At 42.2% G+C, this 15,750-nt stretch overlaps 1 protein-coding gene across 1 annotated transcript in view; it reads right to left on the bottom strand.

The window, feature by feature from the left end:
* The window catches only part of NKD1 (NKD inhibitor of WNT signaling pathway 1), a 107,300-nt gene that overhangs the window by 18,531 nt on the left and 73,019 nt on the right, over window positions 1-15,750 (bottom strand). The window contains exon 6 of the mRNA XM_059481778.1: window positions 1,700-1,806. Within this exon, the coding sequence (XP_059337761.1) occupies window positions 1,700-1,806 (107 nt within the window). The remainder of the gene's footprint in view (window positions 1-1,699; window positions 1,807-15,750) is intronic.

Genomic DNA, 15,750 nt, shown 5'->3' with positions numbered 1-15,750 from the left:
ATAAACAGCCCCTAATAGCTTCAGCACGATAGACCTCAAAACACCTGGTTGATCTTCCGACTTGAAACCAATTCCCTGCAGCAGCTATGGGCACCCGTCCCCTGCCGAGTTCAAAGGCAGCTCCTCTCACTCCTCTCAGTCGTAACAAGCCCGGCTGAGAGCTGCCAAGTGCCCCACACTCCGCTGTGGAAACACAGTTTCGTATTACATAAACATTCCTGGCACCTTTAGAAGCCAAATCACTTTCACCTCAGGTTTAGACCCCTTGTCGCAACACTGCGTTTTGTGATTCTTTTATACCTTTGAAGCATTTACCAGTCTCTCAGCTCCCAGCTTACACTGCTGGAAAACTTTCATTCGTAGAACAAGGGAAAAAAATATCAATACTTGGTTTCTTGCCACATATTAATACTTCCCTGTCCCACATTGCCTAACACAACATCTTTATGTGAGGATGTGCTCTGCTCAGTTAAGAGCCATGGAAACCTTCCGTGCATTAGTCACAGTGCCTAGAACCAAGTGCTAACCTTTATGGCATGCCAAGAACTACTTGGGAACAAGCACAGACTTTGCTGGTACAGTGGAGCTCCAGCTACTCTGGCACCAACCATGTTGACAGGTGTCCTCCAACGTTCAAATGTCAAGGCACTGTTAATTGCAATTTATCATGCCTTTCCTGTCTGCAAATGTCTGCTACTTGAGGTAGAATATAAAATAGGCCTGGAAAAAGAGTTATAGCTGTGGGGAAAAAAAAACAAACAACTAGGAAAAAAGAAAAGTCACCTCCCCAGAAGGCACAAAAGCAACACCTGAACTACCCATGGGAAACCTACCTCCCCCTAATCTGCTTTAAAACAATAAAAAATAAAATTGTACCAGAGTGAGATGGAAAAGAACACTCCAGCCATGCTGCAAGGTGCCTGCATGGTCTTTGAAATATCAGCTGAGGAAACACAAAGCTCATTACTCACAGAGGCTGACAGCACCAAAAGGCTGGAGTGCAGAGATGAGTATTTGTGCTATTTTTTGCTGGTGCCAGAATATCTTCCTCCTCACCAAGACAGACAACCCACTGGCTGGGTGACTGCATGTTTCCATACTCCCATTAATGAAAATACTCCCTACAGAAACAAAATCTGCCAACTGCACACAATGTCTGACAGTTATATGATGTTCTACAGATGCAAGCCTACAAGAAATTAGCCCATAGGACTCATCACCCTCCTCCTCCTGCCATGTGACCAGATGGGTTTCCCATACAGCACGTCAGGGTTATTTCACTTTGGAGACCTGGGCACTGAAGATCAATCATTGCAGAAGCTGTCACAGGCATCTTTTACATTAGGCAGATTTAACCATATGCAATAGCACATGAAAGTCAATCTAGATCTTTGATAATATGGTAGCTGGCCTAATAAATAAAGGGTTAAACTGAAAGCTTCCTCTTACTATGCATTTCAGATCCTGCAGAGAAATAACCATCATTTGATTCTCTCCAAACCTGGCAATAAGTGTCACTAATCACCTCATATGGAGCACTGACAGCAAGGCACTGATTTCTGCCACTTCTGCTGCCTCCTGTACCACTACAAACACTGGGAGCAATACACGTGCATCAGATGACACTATTTGGTCCACAGGTTATTTTTCTACCATAATTATGTCAGTACAGTGAAACTTTAAAATACAAAGGACTTACTTCAAATTTCAGTTGCTTCTTGGAACTTGTGCGTGTGTCACTTTCTTTTTCTGCTTTCTTTTCATCTCCACTGCAAACTCCATCTGTCTTCTCTGGAGGCAAAGCCACTGCGAAAAGCATATTTAAGAAAAAATGCTTATAAGGAAATGTCAAAGCAGGCTCATATTTGCAAATCTGTCTCTATATTTAGGGTGAAATTGATATCAGCACACTTGTATGAGAGGATCATTATACTTGATTTGCTTTTGTGTTCACTACACATCTGGGATAATTTCAGCAGACAATCTACCAACAGCTTTTGGTACACAGCCTCTCCTACAAACATCACTAGAGTCACAGGAAGTTCAAACACAGTATTATGAGAATATAAAATAGCAGAACTGTTACTGCAAATAAGTTGAATAATTTGCAAAATATTGAAAGTTTCTGACATATTGCAAAAACCCATCACATTCACCAGCAGTGAGTGAAGTAATGAAGCTGAAATAAAGCCCTCATTCTGTTCCAGTTTCACTCTTCAAACACACACAAAGCTTAGTACCTTCCAAGAAGGCAACACTACCTGCCAAAAAGGTTAAGCTGCATTTTTTCAATGCATGAAATAGCATATTTCACTCAAGTTTCAAGTTAAAACATCAGGCACTTGTATAAATCAATAGCACTCATAAAGAGCATCAATATTAATATCTATCACAACATAGACATACAACAGAAAGATATATGCTTCTCATGTGGATTAAAAGACAAAGGTCTAGAACTTAATAGCTGTTCCTTTGGCTTCTGCAGGGGCATTCAGCCTTGCACATGATGAAACCCTACATCTGAAGAAAACTAATCCTATCTTCATTAGCATTATGAAAATATATACAAACTTTTTAACTCTACCCTCAGACTTTTAGACATGATTTTTTACACATCCACACACCTCTGCCAACATTATGCCCTCACTCCATGACATATAGCAGCAATCCTTCCAACCCCCCAAAACCCAACAATGTTGCAAAAACACAGGTCCTAAAGTCAGCATTTTCGTCTACCCAAAGCCTTTATCCCAATGCCATGTTAGGAACTGTTTCTTGGGGATGCCTTTGGCAGCAGCATCTCATTAAGTGCCAGTTCAAACAAGTCAGATTCCTTACAAAAGAGGTGACATGATGATCCCCTCCAGTTCAGGGTGACCCATTTCAGACTGGGTTTACTGGCTCTCCTGGTGTCCCACACTGCTGAGCTGCCTCCCAACCATTCTTCCAGGAAAGCAAGTCACTAACATGCTAGAAGTTAAGATACTTCATTAGCCATTTTCCTGGGCTTTCTTTCATGTTTAAAATAGAAAAATTAGCTTCAAGAAACCAACCAACCAACAACACCAATAAAAAACCAAAAGCAAACCACCAAAACACAAACCAAAATAAAACTCTTACAACTGCCATTACCATAGCTTCATACTCCCAGAAATTCCAGAAGATTTCTGCCCCAACATTCACATTGTCACACTGCACTACATTTGTTTGTTTAAATTTAACATTATTGTATTACTTTTGTTTGTTTGTTTTCAAAACTGTGGTATGCAATATAAGATGGATGTACAGTAAAGAAAAGGGAATAAATTTGAAATGCTGACCTTGGGAATTTCCTGTCTTGTGATACTTACTGGTGGTTTTGAGGTTATACTAACAACAGCTTCCCAATACATGTAATTTGCATTATACCAATGTGATGGTGTATATTGTACACATAATGACATGTTGATATGCTTTGATTTCTACTTTAAGTCATGTTAGGATTCCTTACACCAAACATAAGCCTAGTAGGAAGGTCAGACAAAGGAAGACAAAGCTGCTTCACAGCAGTTTCTTCCCTGACTTTTTTAAGCTGGTGTTATTGGTCGAGCAGGGAGTGTTTCTTAGGAGGCCTTTGTATAGTGTTTATAACAGGTAAGACAGGTGTTAAAATAAATATTATTTCCAATACATAACTGAAGTATATCTGACGAAGTGCTGTTTGCTTTATACTCACTTTGCCCCTTGAATACAACTCTACATTCCCAGAAGTTCAAAGCTAAGGTGACAAAAAGACCCCATACAACAAAAGACAACATTTATTTGTCTACTTCAGTCCAGCTTTGTTGCTACATTCTAAAATCAACAAGAAATGAAAAAGTAACCTGGGCCTTCATTACAAGGACAGTTACACTGATAGTGCTTCTTCACAGCGATTAGACACAACTATAGATTTTCAGTGCCTCATCTGCACCAGTGACTGGTTTTCCACAAGCACACTTATAACCTGATTAAAACTTCTCTAAAAGAGGCTTTTGCAGTCCCTCCCAGTCTTGCTCTAAAGAATGTGAAATAAATGAAAGCTGGGCTGGTATGACCCCTACCTTCTTTGGGACAGTGAAACATCCGCTCCTGTTATCACACATTTTTTAAATGTTTAGAAGTACACGATGGCCAAAAGACTTCTACAGTTGTCTCTTATCTGTTGAGGGTCAGCATCCCAAATGACAATGGCATGACAGACTGCACTGGGCACAGCACTGTGAGGCAGATCCTGCAGGAGGTGGCTGTTCCTGCCCCAGAGCCCTTTGTTGGGTTTTCTGTCAAAACAAAGTGTCCAACAGAGCATTCCCTCCTTGCCAGCACCACGCTCCTGCACTGAGCAGCCACTGGCATTAGAGCACCCAGCAGGTGCTTCAGAGAGCAACAGCAGAGTCACCTTGTGCTGAAGGAGCAGCCTTACCTTCCCCTGGCATGGTTAAAAACCTTTCTGGATGTACAGTTTGTGTGTTCAGATAGGAAGCTTTCACTTTAATGTATAATTTATGTAACAGAGGAAAAAATGTGCACTGACAAATTAGTCTTCTCAAAAAACAAGGGTTCAGCTATTGGAGAAGGAGGGGATACATCTTGCAGTATACTCCTTGGGAGAGTTTAAATACTGTATGCCAGAAATTATCCTCTTTGAGCCTCACTGACCTTTGATCTGAAGAACTTATTGGCCTTGCTGCTCCAGGGAATTATCCTTTGAAATCAGTTACTCATTTTGGAGCTCAAATGAAACGGGGAAATCTGGTGATCTCATCCTGATGTCAAGTTTCGTTCAGCAAAGAAAAATGAAATCTAACTGAAGAAACTTTAAAGGGCAATATAGAGATACTAAAATAATATTAACAAGTGATCAAATAATGTGTCTGTTCATATATCCCCATATGCCTTATCCAAACCGAATGAACATTTAAAAATATATACTGTTTTGTCTGAGAACAGAAGTGTTTGGTATCTTGCTGCTATACTTAGTTTTGACTATTGACATGTGCTCAATTTCATGAGGGATACAAACACATGCAGAGCCTACTTATAAATAAAATGAGAATGTCTGCTTGGGACAGTTAAAACTGGCAGCCTGTAAACAGAGATCCACCAGTGAGCCACATGCCAAGGTTTCAGATATATTCACAATGTGAACTTCCTTTCAGCTCTGCCAATGATATTAAACCAGACCAGACAAGATAGCTATCTCAAAGGACTGTGGAGAATTAATAGACTTGTGTTTCCAAAGTCTAGGCCATCAGAAATAGGTCTGCATACAATACATCATCTGTGCAAAAATACTTACTTACCTCCCTGCTCAGATAACAAGTCCTGACAAAAAGAACGTGCTACATAGACAAATATACAGAGAAACAAACCCTTGTTGTGGGAATCCACAACTGGAGGGGGAAAAAATAATATGTATTGCTTCTCATGGGAATAACCATATGCTCTCAAAAACAATGTTCCCTAACAGAATGTTTCATGAATTGAAATATTGCATATGTTTTCTTTATTATGTTCTTTTCTTGTTCATTATTAATGGTCTTGTATTCACTTCTATAACCTTAAGACACTATAAAAATGGGTCTGGACAATATTTGAAATTGGAAAGACAATAAAGGAAAAATATTAACTTGGAAAAATTGTGAAATACCATTCTTTCATGAAAAACAAACTGACTGGCTTAAGTGTATTAGCAGATGTTTCTCTCTACAATTGTTAATTACTACCACCCAATTGCTCATAATTGAAGTGGGGGAGGAAAAGAGTAAGAGAATGAGCACCAGTTTAAAGATATTAAGACTCATCCCAGAAGAATTAAGCCTTTTTTTTAGGGTTTGTTTTTTTGATTTTTTTTTTTTTCCATTCCTAAGGAAAGGGGGTAATAATTCAAAAGGCTGCTTAGGAATCACCAAAATATCCCAGAAATGAGGTAAACTGATTGCTGCACTCTGTGTATTGAATGAAGTTAGAAGAGTAAGCTTCAGGCAGAAAGCAAAATCTTTCTCTTGCCTCCATCCTGCATCTGACAATAAGGGAGAAAAAACAAAGCACCAAAATAGAGCTGCAATATAGAGCAATTACTTAAAACTACTACAAGAAGCAAAGGGACAGAATTATCTGTACATGGGGAAAAGAACAAAAAACCACACACTACAACCTGAGACGTGTGGGGGAGTAGGATAAAAGTAAAATTTAAAAAATTACATATTAAGAAGAGGAGGGGAAGTCATAAGTACTTCTATAACAGTCAAATTGAACTTCAGCAGCAGAATTTGACTGGTGGGATTGAGCACCCAAGAGCTGGCCAAGTTCATTAGTGCAATTCCTATGGACATCAACAGGGTCAGGGTTTCCCTTCCAATTTACAGACCTAGCAGATGAAGCAGGACTTAGGGACTATGAGAACCAAAGGGACAGAAAGAGAATTCATTTCATTGTTTCATCTGAGATCTCTGATGTCTAAGTTATCTGCCAACATTTTTTTCATTGCAAACATAATAAACATTCATTCATAACTGACATTCCTCACTGTCTGCACAACAACCAGAGCAGTAACAACCATCTTTGAAAGTCTAAATTGAGGAGAAGTCCTTTAATTAACAATTACATTCACATTCAGATTTCACTTTTAAGTTCTCCTGGAGGCCATGGATTAGGAAACATCACCCCCATCATTAAGCACACTGTTTTATTCCAATGATTTGATTGAAATTTACCCCTGATGGAGATAACTTTGCTTGAGCAGAGGCCCCCTTCTCCAGGGGCAAATGAACACAGGGAGAACGGGATCAGGGAGGAACATTCCTGTTCCACAGCCACCAGAACAAGCCCATAGAAAAACAGGCTCATCCTGGGGCAGTGCCAGAAGCGTTTATTTAGCTTTCCCTGACCGAAAGCTGAAGCTGATGAATTAGACACACCCTCCAAAACAACAAAGATCAAGCTGCCTTCTCTGAAACTTGCTGTAGGGAAATTAATTGTCCATTTTACGTCCAGTGGGACAAGTCAAAACCAACTCAGAGGGAGCTGTACTAGCAGTGCCTCCTACCAATGTGGGATGGGTATTTCAAGCTGAAAATACGGAGAGAACCCATGTTCTATTTCATGGTTTCTTGTTGACAGTCAGAACACAAATTAAAGACTCAACTGCAACCCATAAGGGAAAAGAAGTCACAATTTCACAAGATCTACTCACAGCACCTGACCAGGAGCAGACAGAGCAGAGGGACAGTGACTCAGACCTTGTGGCAGCTTGCAAAAAAAAAGTAAAAAAGAAAACCCAACCAAACCAGACCAAACCCTAACAAAAATAGACAACCAAAATATGTTTTAAATATTCAGGCATGGTTCTAACTGACAAGACACGACTAGGACAGTGAGGAATGGCTAAACTGAAATTCACTCCGAAATTCAGAGAACAGTTTCTCTTCCGAATAATATGTAGTCAAACTCACAGGTCTGTGCAACATCACCTTCCTTAAAGGTTCAATTCCTTTTGCCAACCCCAATAATTTGACATTTTTAAGTAGAAGTACTTCCAAACATTGATGCAAATTCACAGGTTTCTATCTAAGTCTGGCTTTTTTGGTTTGGTTGTTTTGGGTTTTTTTTCCCTATTATGTTGTGGAAAGGGAGGTGCATTTTTTACTATCTCCTTATAAGAAAGGTTTTGTATTAAAGATGCAGATACAAAAGACAATATGGTTTCTTTCTGCTAGCTAGGGTGTAACTCATACATGCATAAACACTAAACCTAGATTTTCCACACTCTATCTGGAGTGAGTTTGCTAAAAGGAAGGAGTTTGCTGAATTTTGCCAGATTATGATTCCCTTTTCCAATTAGTTCCCCAACTGGCTGTATTTCATCAACAGAAACTGCCAGATTAAATGCCTTTCTTGACCATCTTCACCCAAAACACTTTCATGTTCAGTTCTCAAGCTTCAAAATACCTTTTGGATGAAGATCAGACAGCACTAAACAGAATTACTAATTAATTAAGCAAAGTTAAATTTTAAACACTGTTTGTTGTGTTAGCCAAAAGCCCGAACAGAACAGTCCTTTTTTTTCCTTCCTCGTTGGAGATCAAAGAAGATAATTTCTCATTCCCCACCCCTAGTTAAAAAAAAAAAAAAAAAAAAAAAAGAAGATGAAAGCAGGGAAGAATCTCCATAAGCTTTGGTCAGAATAGCTCAGGATGATACCTGTAGAAGCAAGATTTTGTTTGATCAATGGACATATCCAATCCATATGCAATCTGTTGTATCATTTACATGGTAAGTGTTCCTTAAGTGAAAACTGTCAGCGTCATATGGACCACTTACCACTTCCTTACAGTGCTGTGTGTCCCAGGGCTCTGAATGGCGCTGTGAGGTGTTGAATTCAGCTACTGAACATGGACAGTTGGGGACATCAGCTGATCACTTGTGACTTAAAAGAAAAAAAGATCTCTCTTCTCTAAAGATGGTCCTACACTGATTTTAGTTAGAACTTGGTAACAATTTTGCTTTTTAAAAATCCATTCTCATTGTAAGTTGCAGACACGCACATTCATATAGAATTTTCTATCTTACGTTTCCTTTGCCTTTGTCTCTTTGGATTTTTTTCCCCCTGAGATTCACAAGGAAAGGAAAAGAAGAAAAGAACCCAGCCCCTGCATAACCCTTTATTCAAATGAAGACTGAGTAGGTAATGTTATTAATAACGCAGTCTTTGATATTAACTTGCTCCCATCTAACTTGGTTGCTCAATAAGAAAAATGCTGTTTCCACCACCTTTGCTGTGATAACAGGGCCTCTAAAGGTATCTGAACTGTAATTTTCAATTCCTCAGAATTGCCTTCCCATGAGGATGAATGTCACTCTGACCCTCACAGCACTAACCTGTTACAGAGAGCAGTGCTGTTGACCTACGGCTGTAACATTATTTTGGTTGTGATGAATTGTTACAGATCTGACAACTCTTTAATAGTTAATAGTTAATATTCAGTAGCAGGTTCAGTGGTCCCATCCTCACAGCCATTCCCATATTACTCTAGGGGGTGGGGGGAGGAGAATGGAGACTGATCCACAAACAAGAAAAAAGCATTATTGTGATTAATATCAGTAGTCCAGCATATACATGTGCACATGTCTCTTTCCCTTTTCATATTTCTGCATGGGTGAGGAATAGTACTGAGATAATACATCACATACTGCTAAACATGCAGAGAAATAAATTTTATCAAGGCTTGACTCAACCACCTGAAGTCTGAAGAGTACACAGGATCTCATCAGAGAAACAATTCCCACAGAGCAAAGGGAGGCATCTGCTCACCACTGAGCCTAAGGACCTCAGCCAGACATGGAAGCCCACATACTGCTCAAACACAGAAAAGGAGATGGTTTGGAGCATCATTTGCAACACCCTTTCAGGAGGAGCCAGCCCTTCCTGCTGCTCCAGAGAGCCCAAGTCTTTCCCACTCAAGATTCAGCTTCCCACTCTGAGCCACCCCTCTGGTGGAAGATCCTGTGATGTTCCCCTAGACACTGTCACTGTGAATTTACCTTCAGATGTAGCATCTTGGAATCTGGGCAGCAGTAAGATGTGCTAGAGGGGCTGGCAGCTGTCCCTGCAGGGCACAGGAGCTGGCACAGGGCAGCTCCCAGGGAGCAGATTGGCCTGAACCCCATCTGCCAACCATGTCCTACCACACCTGGATGGCTCCATTCTCTTCAAAACCTCCTTGAAATACCAAAACAAGGGTCTGCAGCACCACACTTCAGCTTTATGCCTCCACATCCTTAGGATGGACTGCAACTCCCTCCTAAAAATATCTTCCATGTACAGAGTCCAGGGCTGCCTTGGCTTCCCCCAGCAGCTCCTGTGCCAGCACGGAGCCCTGAGTGCAGCCCTGGCTGCCAGGCACAGAAATGCTCTCCACTCCTCCAGGGCCCTCTCAAAATTCCTTGGGTAGTGGCTCTTTTACTTCTGGATATTTCAGGCTACAATTACTATTCCTTTCCTCTCTTTCTGTTACCTTTGCAGTTTTAAATCCTTTTTGGTACAAAGTTGAGAACTCTGGATGACGTATTTTATTGGTAAAATGACCTGGATTGCTGGATCAGATTTATAAAGCATGAAAAAACTGATTTCTGGTAGTTTTGGGTTGTTGTTTTTTTTATTTTTTTTTTTGGTAGACTGGGGGTTGGGACTTTCCATCTAAAATGAGCAGCTGGACTCCAAGCTCTTTCAAGAGCAGAAATGTTGCTTCAGGTTCATTTCCACAACCCCACAGCGCTGCATTTATTATTTGCTTTTACTCACAAACTAGTTGTGGTTACAAAAAAAAGCCTGTCTTCCAAACAAATGACATTTTATCTCTTGCTCCACAGGAGAATAAGGTTGACTGCTACTTGTGCTTTGAGGTTTGGATATGATTGAGATGAAACATCTGTTAAGAAAAAAGGTGTGGGGGGACTTTTTTCTGCTAAAAATATCATGCCTTTTTTTTTCCACCAAACTTGAAACATGTGATGAAATTCAACTTTTAAAATATAACCCTGGAGCTACTTGAAACTATAAAAGTCTCCTCAGTATCTGAGGCAAGTCAGAATTTCCACTGTTCAAGCTGGGCTTTTATGAAGAGCAGACTTTAGAAAAACCTGTAATCTGTCTAGGTAACAAAGGGCACTTGTTCTGCCTGGTGAGGTAAAACTTTGGGTTTCTGTAGCTACTGCAGCAGAAGTGGAGTTGAAACACACAAAAGCACCCTGATACACACTTTGAATTTGGAACAGCAACTGGCAAAGCAACATGCTTGTCATGGCAATGGCCCCCACAGCTCTGCATCCACACAGCCCAGTGCTTGCAAGGCTCAGAGCATTGCTGGGCTGAACCCACCCAGCACAGGGCTCAGGCTCTGTCTAACTCTGCATCCATCAGGCAGGCCATCTGGATGGAACAAATGCTCCTAAACTCAGCCCCAGAAATGCAAGAACCATTCAACCCTGTCATAATGCACATCCACACGAGACACTCCAGGACATGAAATCCCTACGGGCAGGAGAGAAGGGCCTTGACAGAATCACAAACAAAAACCCTCTGCAGAAAGCTACCAAACCCCAGCAAAGGCAGCACTCAACCTCAGCTGCCTGGCTCTGCCACAGGTCAGTGAAACACAGGAAAACTTAAAACATCAGGAATATTTGGGAGTTGCAGCAGGACATATTGCCTATTAAATGCAGTGTTCAAGGTTTCTAAAAATGAGTGCAGTGTTTCATGTAAAGGCAAGGGATCTGAAACATATATGTTGTCTTCTGAAATATCAAAGGCCAAAACTTCTTTCAATTATAAGTGCAAAAAACTGGAATAATTCTAGGAACACCAGCATGAGAGTGTTATCTAGTCCAAAATCTTTGACTGGAAATATGCATTGGCTTCACATGGATTAAAAAAATAGAAAAAAAGAAAAGACAGAGCCGCAAGAGAATCAGAGAAGAATGGCATTTTGAGTAACTTTTCAAAAATATGTTTAATAAAACCTCCATGAACTGTGGTCAAAGCTACAAGAAAAATAACTGGTAATAATCGTTGCTGGGAAATTAAAAGTAGAAAAGGACCTTTGTTCAAGTAGAATAAATGAAACCACTGGTATTCATCATGTTTCCAGAGAGATTGTTTTCAAACTCCTGACTTGTTCCCATATTTCATTCTTTGTTCTTGGTGGAGGATGTCTTGGGGCAAAGCTGCAGTACATTATTACACTGCTGCCATGTACAGTAATGCAGCTTTATCTGAGCCCACAGACAGGGGCTGCTCTCTGCCAGGTGCCGCCTCTCCCCAGGCACAGCTGAGCTCACCCAGCAGTGCTGGGGCAGGAGGGCAGGACAGCCTGGCAGGGCTGGACAGGGTTAGCCAGCTGTGCCACAGCTGGAGCAGAGCTGTGCCCAGCCTGCCTCCCCCTGCACTGTGTGACAGTGACCCTGCCCAGCCTGACCAGCAGCCAGTGAGCCCAGAGCACTGCCCAGCCCTTCCCAGCTCCACGGACACACCACTGCCCCAGCCCTTCCAGCTGCATGGACACACCACTGCCCAGCCCTACGGACACACCACCACTGCCCAGCCCTACGGACACACCACTGCCCAGCCCTATGGACACACCACTGCCCAGCCCTACGGACACACCACTGCCCCAGCCCTTCCCAGCCCTACGGACACACCACTGCCCAGCCCTATGGACACACCACTGCCCAGCCCTATGGACACACCACTGCCCCAGCCCTTCCCAGCCCTACGGACACACCACTGCCCAGCCCTACGGACACACCACTGCCCAGCCCTATGGACACACCACTGCCCAGCCCTATGGACACACCACCACTGCCCAGCCCTATGGACACACCACTGCCCCAGCCCTTCCCAGCCCTATGGACACACCACTGCCCAGCCCTACGGACACACCACTGCCCAGCCCTACGGACACACCACTGCCCCAGCCCTATGGACACACCACCACTGCCCAGCCCTATGGACACACCACTGCCCCAGCCCTTCTCATTTCTCAGCCCTGCTGCAGGGAACCTTCCCTCGAGCTCCACTCACTGTGTGAGCAGCCTGCAGGGAGCTGACAGCCCAACACCCACCACCATGCCTTGCTCACCTCTGGGGTGCCAAAGGCAAGCCCAAGAGCCTTCCTGCCTTCTATGACATTTCCCTGAGCTACACCCTTTTGGCCTTCCATTCTTCTGCTTCCCACACGCACGCTCATGGTCTGGCTCACATGCTACAAGAGAAGCAGCTTGAGAGATCTGTAGATGTAGATTTACCAACAAGTGATTTTTTTGCCTCCTACCAAACTAGTTCATGACTACCCCAGAGCTGAGAATAAAAGAATATTCTTATTGTTAATTGATTATTTTAAAATGACCATTCAGGAAGAGCATTAGCTGCTCCACAGCAGAAGGAAAAGTTGCCAATCTTAGGTAGATGGAAAGAACATGGAAAACCAATATTTTTATAAATACTATGCACATAATATTATTTTAAAGCTTTCCATATTTAAGATATTCATTAAGGATGAACTCTTTGTTTTTTCTGAGGTGCTTGTTCACTTCCCTATTAACATTTGGCTTTCTTCAGCTATCATAAACAATATAGACCACTTGTAAGTTTGGAAGGCTTTCTTGAGTACTGTACTTTGTAATTCTCTCTCTATCATATTTTAAGGGATCAACATGGTTGCAGAAAATCCCAAGCTTCATTCTTAGCCTTGCTATGGTGCTCCTGACCCAAACATGCAACTTGCCTGTGTTCAATGTAACAACTTTCCAGCTGCGTAGAAAGATCTGAACACAGAGATCAATGTGAAACTGCTACTTACAGCAGGTATGATCTTCCCAGCCCAATGCAGAGGATTCTAACCCAGAACACTCTCAAGCCATGGACAAAACACATCATCTATCACAGCCTGTTGGGCAGCACCAGCAGGAGCTGGTGGGTGTCAGCTAAAGAGGGTGACATGCTCCATGCAGGGAACACGGGGAGGAGAGCACATGCTCTCCACACAGCAGCAGCACACTGAGGAGGAAAGCTCACCCTCTGAGGTGTCCTAACAGCCCACTTTTCACTGCCTTTCTGTGCTCTGCTTGCCAACATGGGTGGGAGCTGTTAGACATACTGTAAAGGTTCATTTGGAAACACCTGGAGACCACTAACTCATTACACACAGGCCATGGGCAACTCTTGGATGGCAAGAGTCTTTCATCACTACTGACCTGGCTGCACTTGAAACAGCAGCTCCAGAAGTAAAAGCTTCTGATCCAAATACCAACCCCCCTCAACTGGAACAGCTAATGTTAAGAAACACTTGCACAATTTTATATTTTTTAAAATTTTTTTAAAAGTGCCTCATGCCGTAAGATTTTCCTCCCACTCATGGCAAGCAGCCTACCTGCTTCTTATAATTTCCTGGATCTGTGCACAACCACAGGAAAACTTCTGCTAATCCTACCAGTCTCATGTTCTTTGGTGACTTTTATTCTAACTGCCAAACTAAGCAGTTTTCTCTTGGCACTCTCCCCTGCTCCTTCCTCCCCACACCCCCACGTCCTTTGCTGCTCCTTCCAGCCCACAGTGCCCAGCTTATCATCTGCCAGCCTCAGCAGGGACCTGCTGCTTGTCACACACTGCTGGCTGCTGCCACCGGGTCACCCCCTGGCCACAGACATTTTTCAGAGTTGTTCCATGTCATATTGAGTAGTAGGAAAGGATACAGCAGAAACCTCTTGGGAGCTGAAAGAAAATACAGCCAGTGATCAGCAGCCTGAGGTGATCACATAGCATGTACTCGTGCACAGCAAAACTATGGTAAGTGCACAGGATTAGCAGCAAGTCCTTAAAATGCAGAGTTCCCATCTAACATCCCAGAAGGCTGACCACAAGAGCACTTTTAAGGTAGAATTATTAACACTCTATTTGCAATGTCAGGGATAAACAGGTATTCTGTTTAGGAACCTGAGAGGGAAGAGACCATCATTTTCTAAAAAGCACCAAGCCTGCATCAATGGTACCATACAGGTAATAACTGTGGTGCCAACATAAAGAAAATTTGTCTGTGTGCAAGATGCAATCTATGCCTTTTCTATAAATACACTGGAATGTCATGTATTTAAAATAGAAAAAAATTATTTAAGCATTAGAAAAATAAGAACTATTATAATTGACAGCATTAACTAGGGAGAGGAATGCCATTTGAAATAGCTGCCTTTTATTACCTACTCACAGCTCAGCTTAGAACAATACATTAATTTATTAGAGTTAAAAGATTAACAAAGTATGGTAAAAAGTGTCACCCAGGCAAGTAGAAGATCAGCTAAAACTAACTAAAACGCTTGTTCAAGTTTTCATTTGCTGACAAGTTTATAACAATTTGGGCCCAAGTACCATACCTTATCACCCTTCCTCTGAGCTGACATCCCAACAAATATTCTTCCAATTACTAATTTTAGAGAAAACTCCAGGAACTAAAGCCTTCACTGACTTCTTTCTGAATGGAGAGAGAGGAAAGGGAGTAATCTCACACAGCAGCAGCCCCAGGGTGGGGTGCACTGGGCAGGGATGCTCCCCCATGCCTCCCCTGCTGCTGCATCCCCTGGAAGCCAACGTGCTCCCATCACTGGGATGTCTGGGATCAGTGGGGAGGGGGAAGCACGTGCAGCTGGGGGGTCCAGGCAGGCTGTCAGAGCTGGGCACAAGATCAGCAGCCTTAAACCACCAGTTCATTCCTTGTTATTGGTCCCTTGTTTGCTTATCAGTTCTTATTAAAGTCAAAACTAACCCAGCTCCTCATGCTGGAGCACTGCTAACCACACCTCAGCTCCCACTCAGCCACAGATGCTGGGGAGGAAGATGTGCAGGACAGACTGCACACACCAGTAAAATGTTGGAAAACATATAACAGTGTTAAGAATATAAAGAATAACTTTTCTGCTTTGCTGAATACAAAATGCTTTAATTGCAGGTTTAAAAATTACATAACGGCTTGTAAATATGTGAAAAGTGCAACAAGTAGCTCTTGTACAGATCTGCTAGGTTTTTTTTTCAGCAACAACATGTACTTTGAACTCTGTTGGAGGGCTTTCTAATATTAATAGGCAAGAAGATGACCTGAATAATTTGTCCTTTCTGGTAATAGAACAGAGAACATCTTACATCTAGGGCTTTAGATACATCTGTCTTAGGAAACATATATAAAA

Source organism: Ammospiza nelsoni, chromosome 13 (assembly GCF_027579445.1).
Source record: "Ammospiza nelsoni isolate bAmmNel1 chromosome 13, bAmmNel1.pri, whole genome shotgun sequence".
Lineage (NCBI taxonomy): Eukaryota > Metazoa > Chordata > Aves > Passeriformes > Passerellidae > Ammospiza > Ammospiza nelsoni.
The sequence above is the reverse complement of the archived record's forward strand: the minus strand, read 5'-3'. Positions and strand labels throughout refer to the sequence as shown.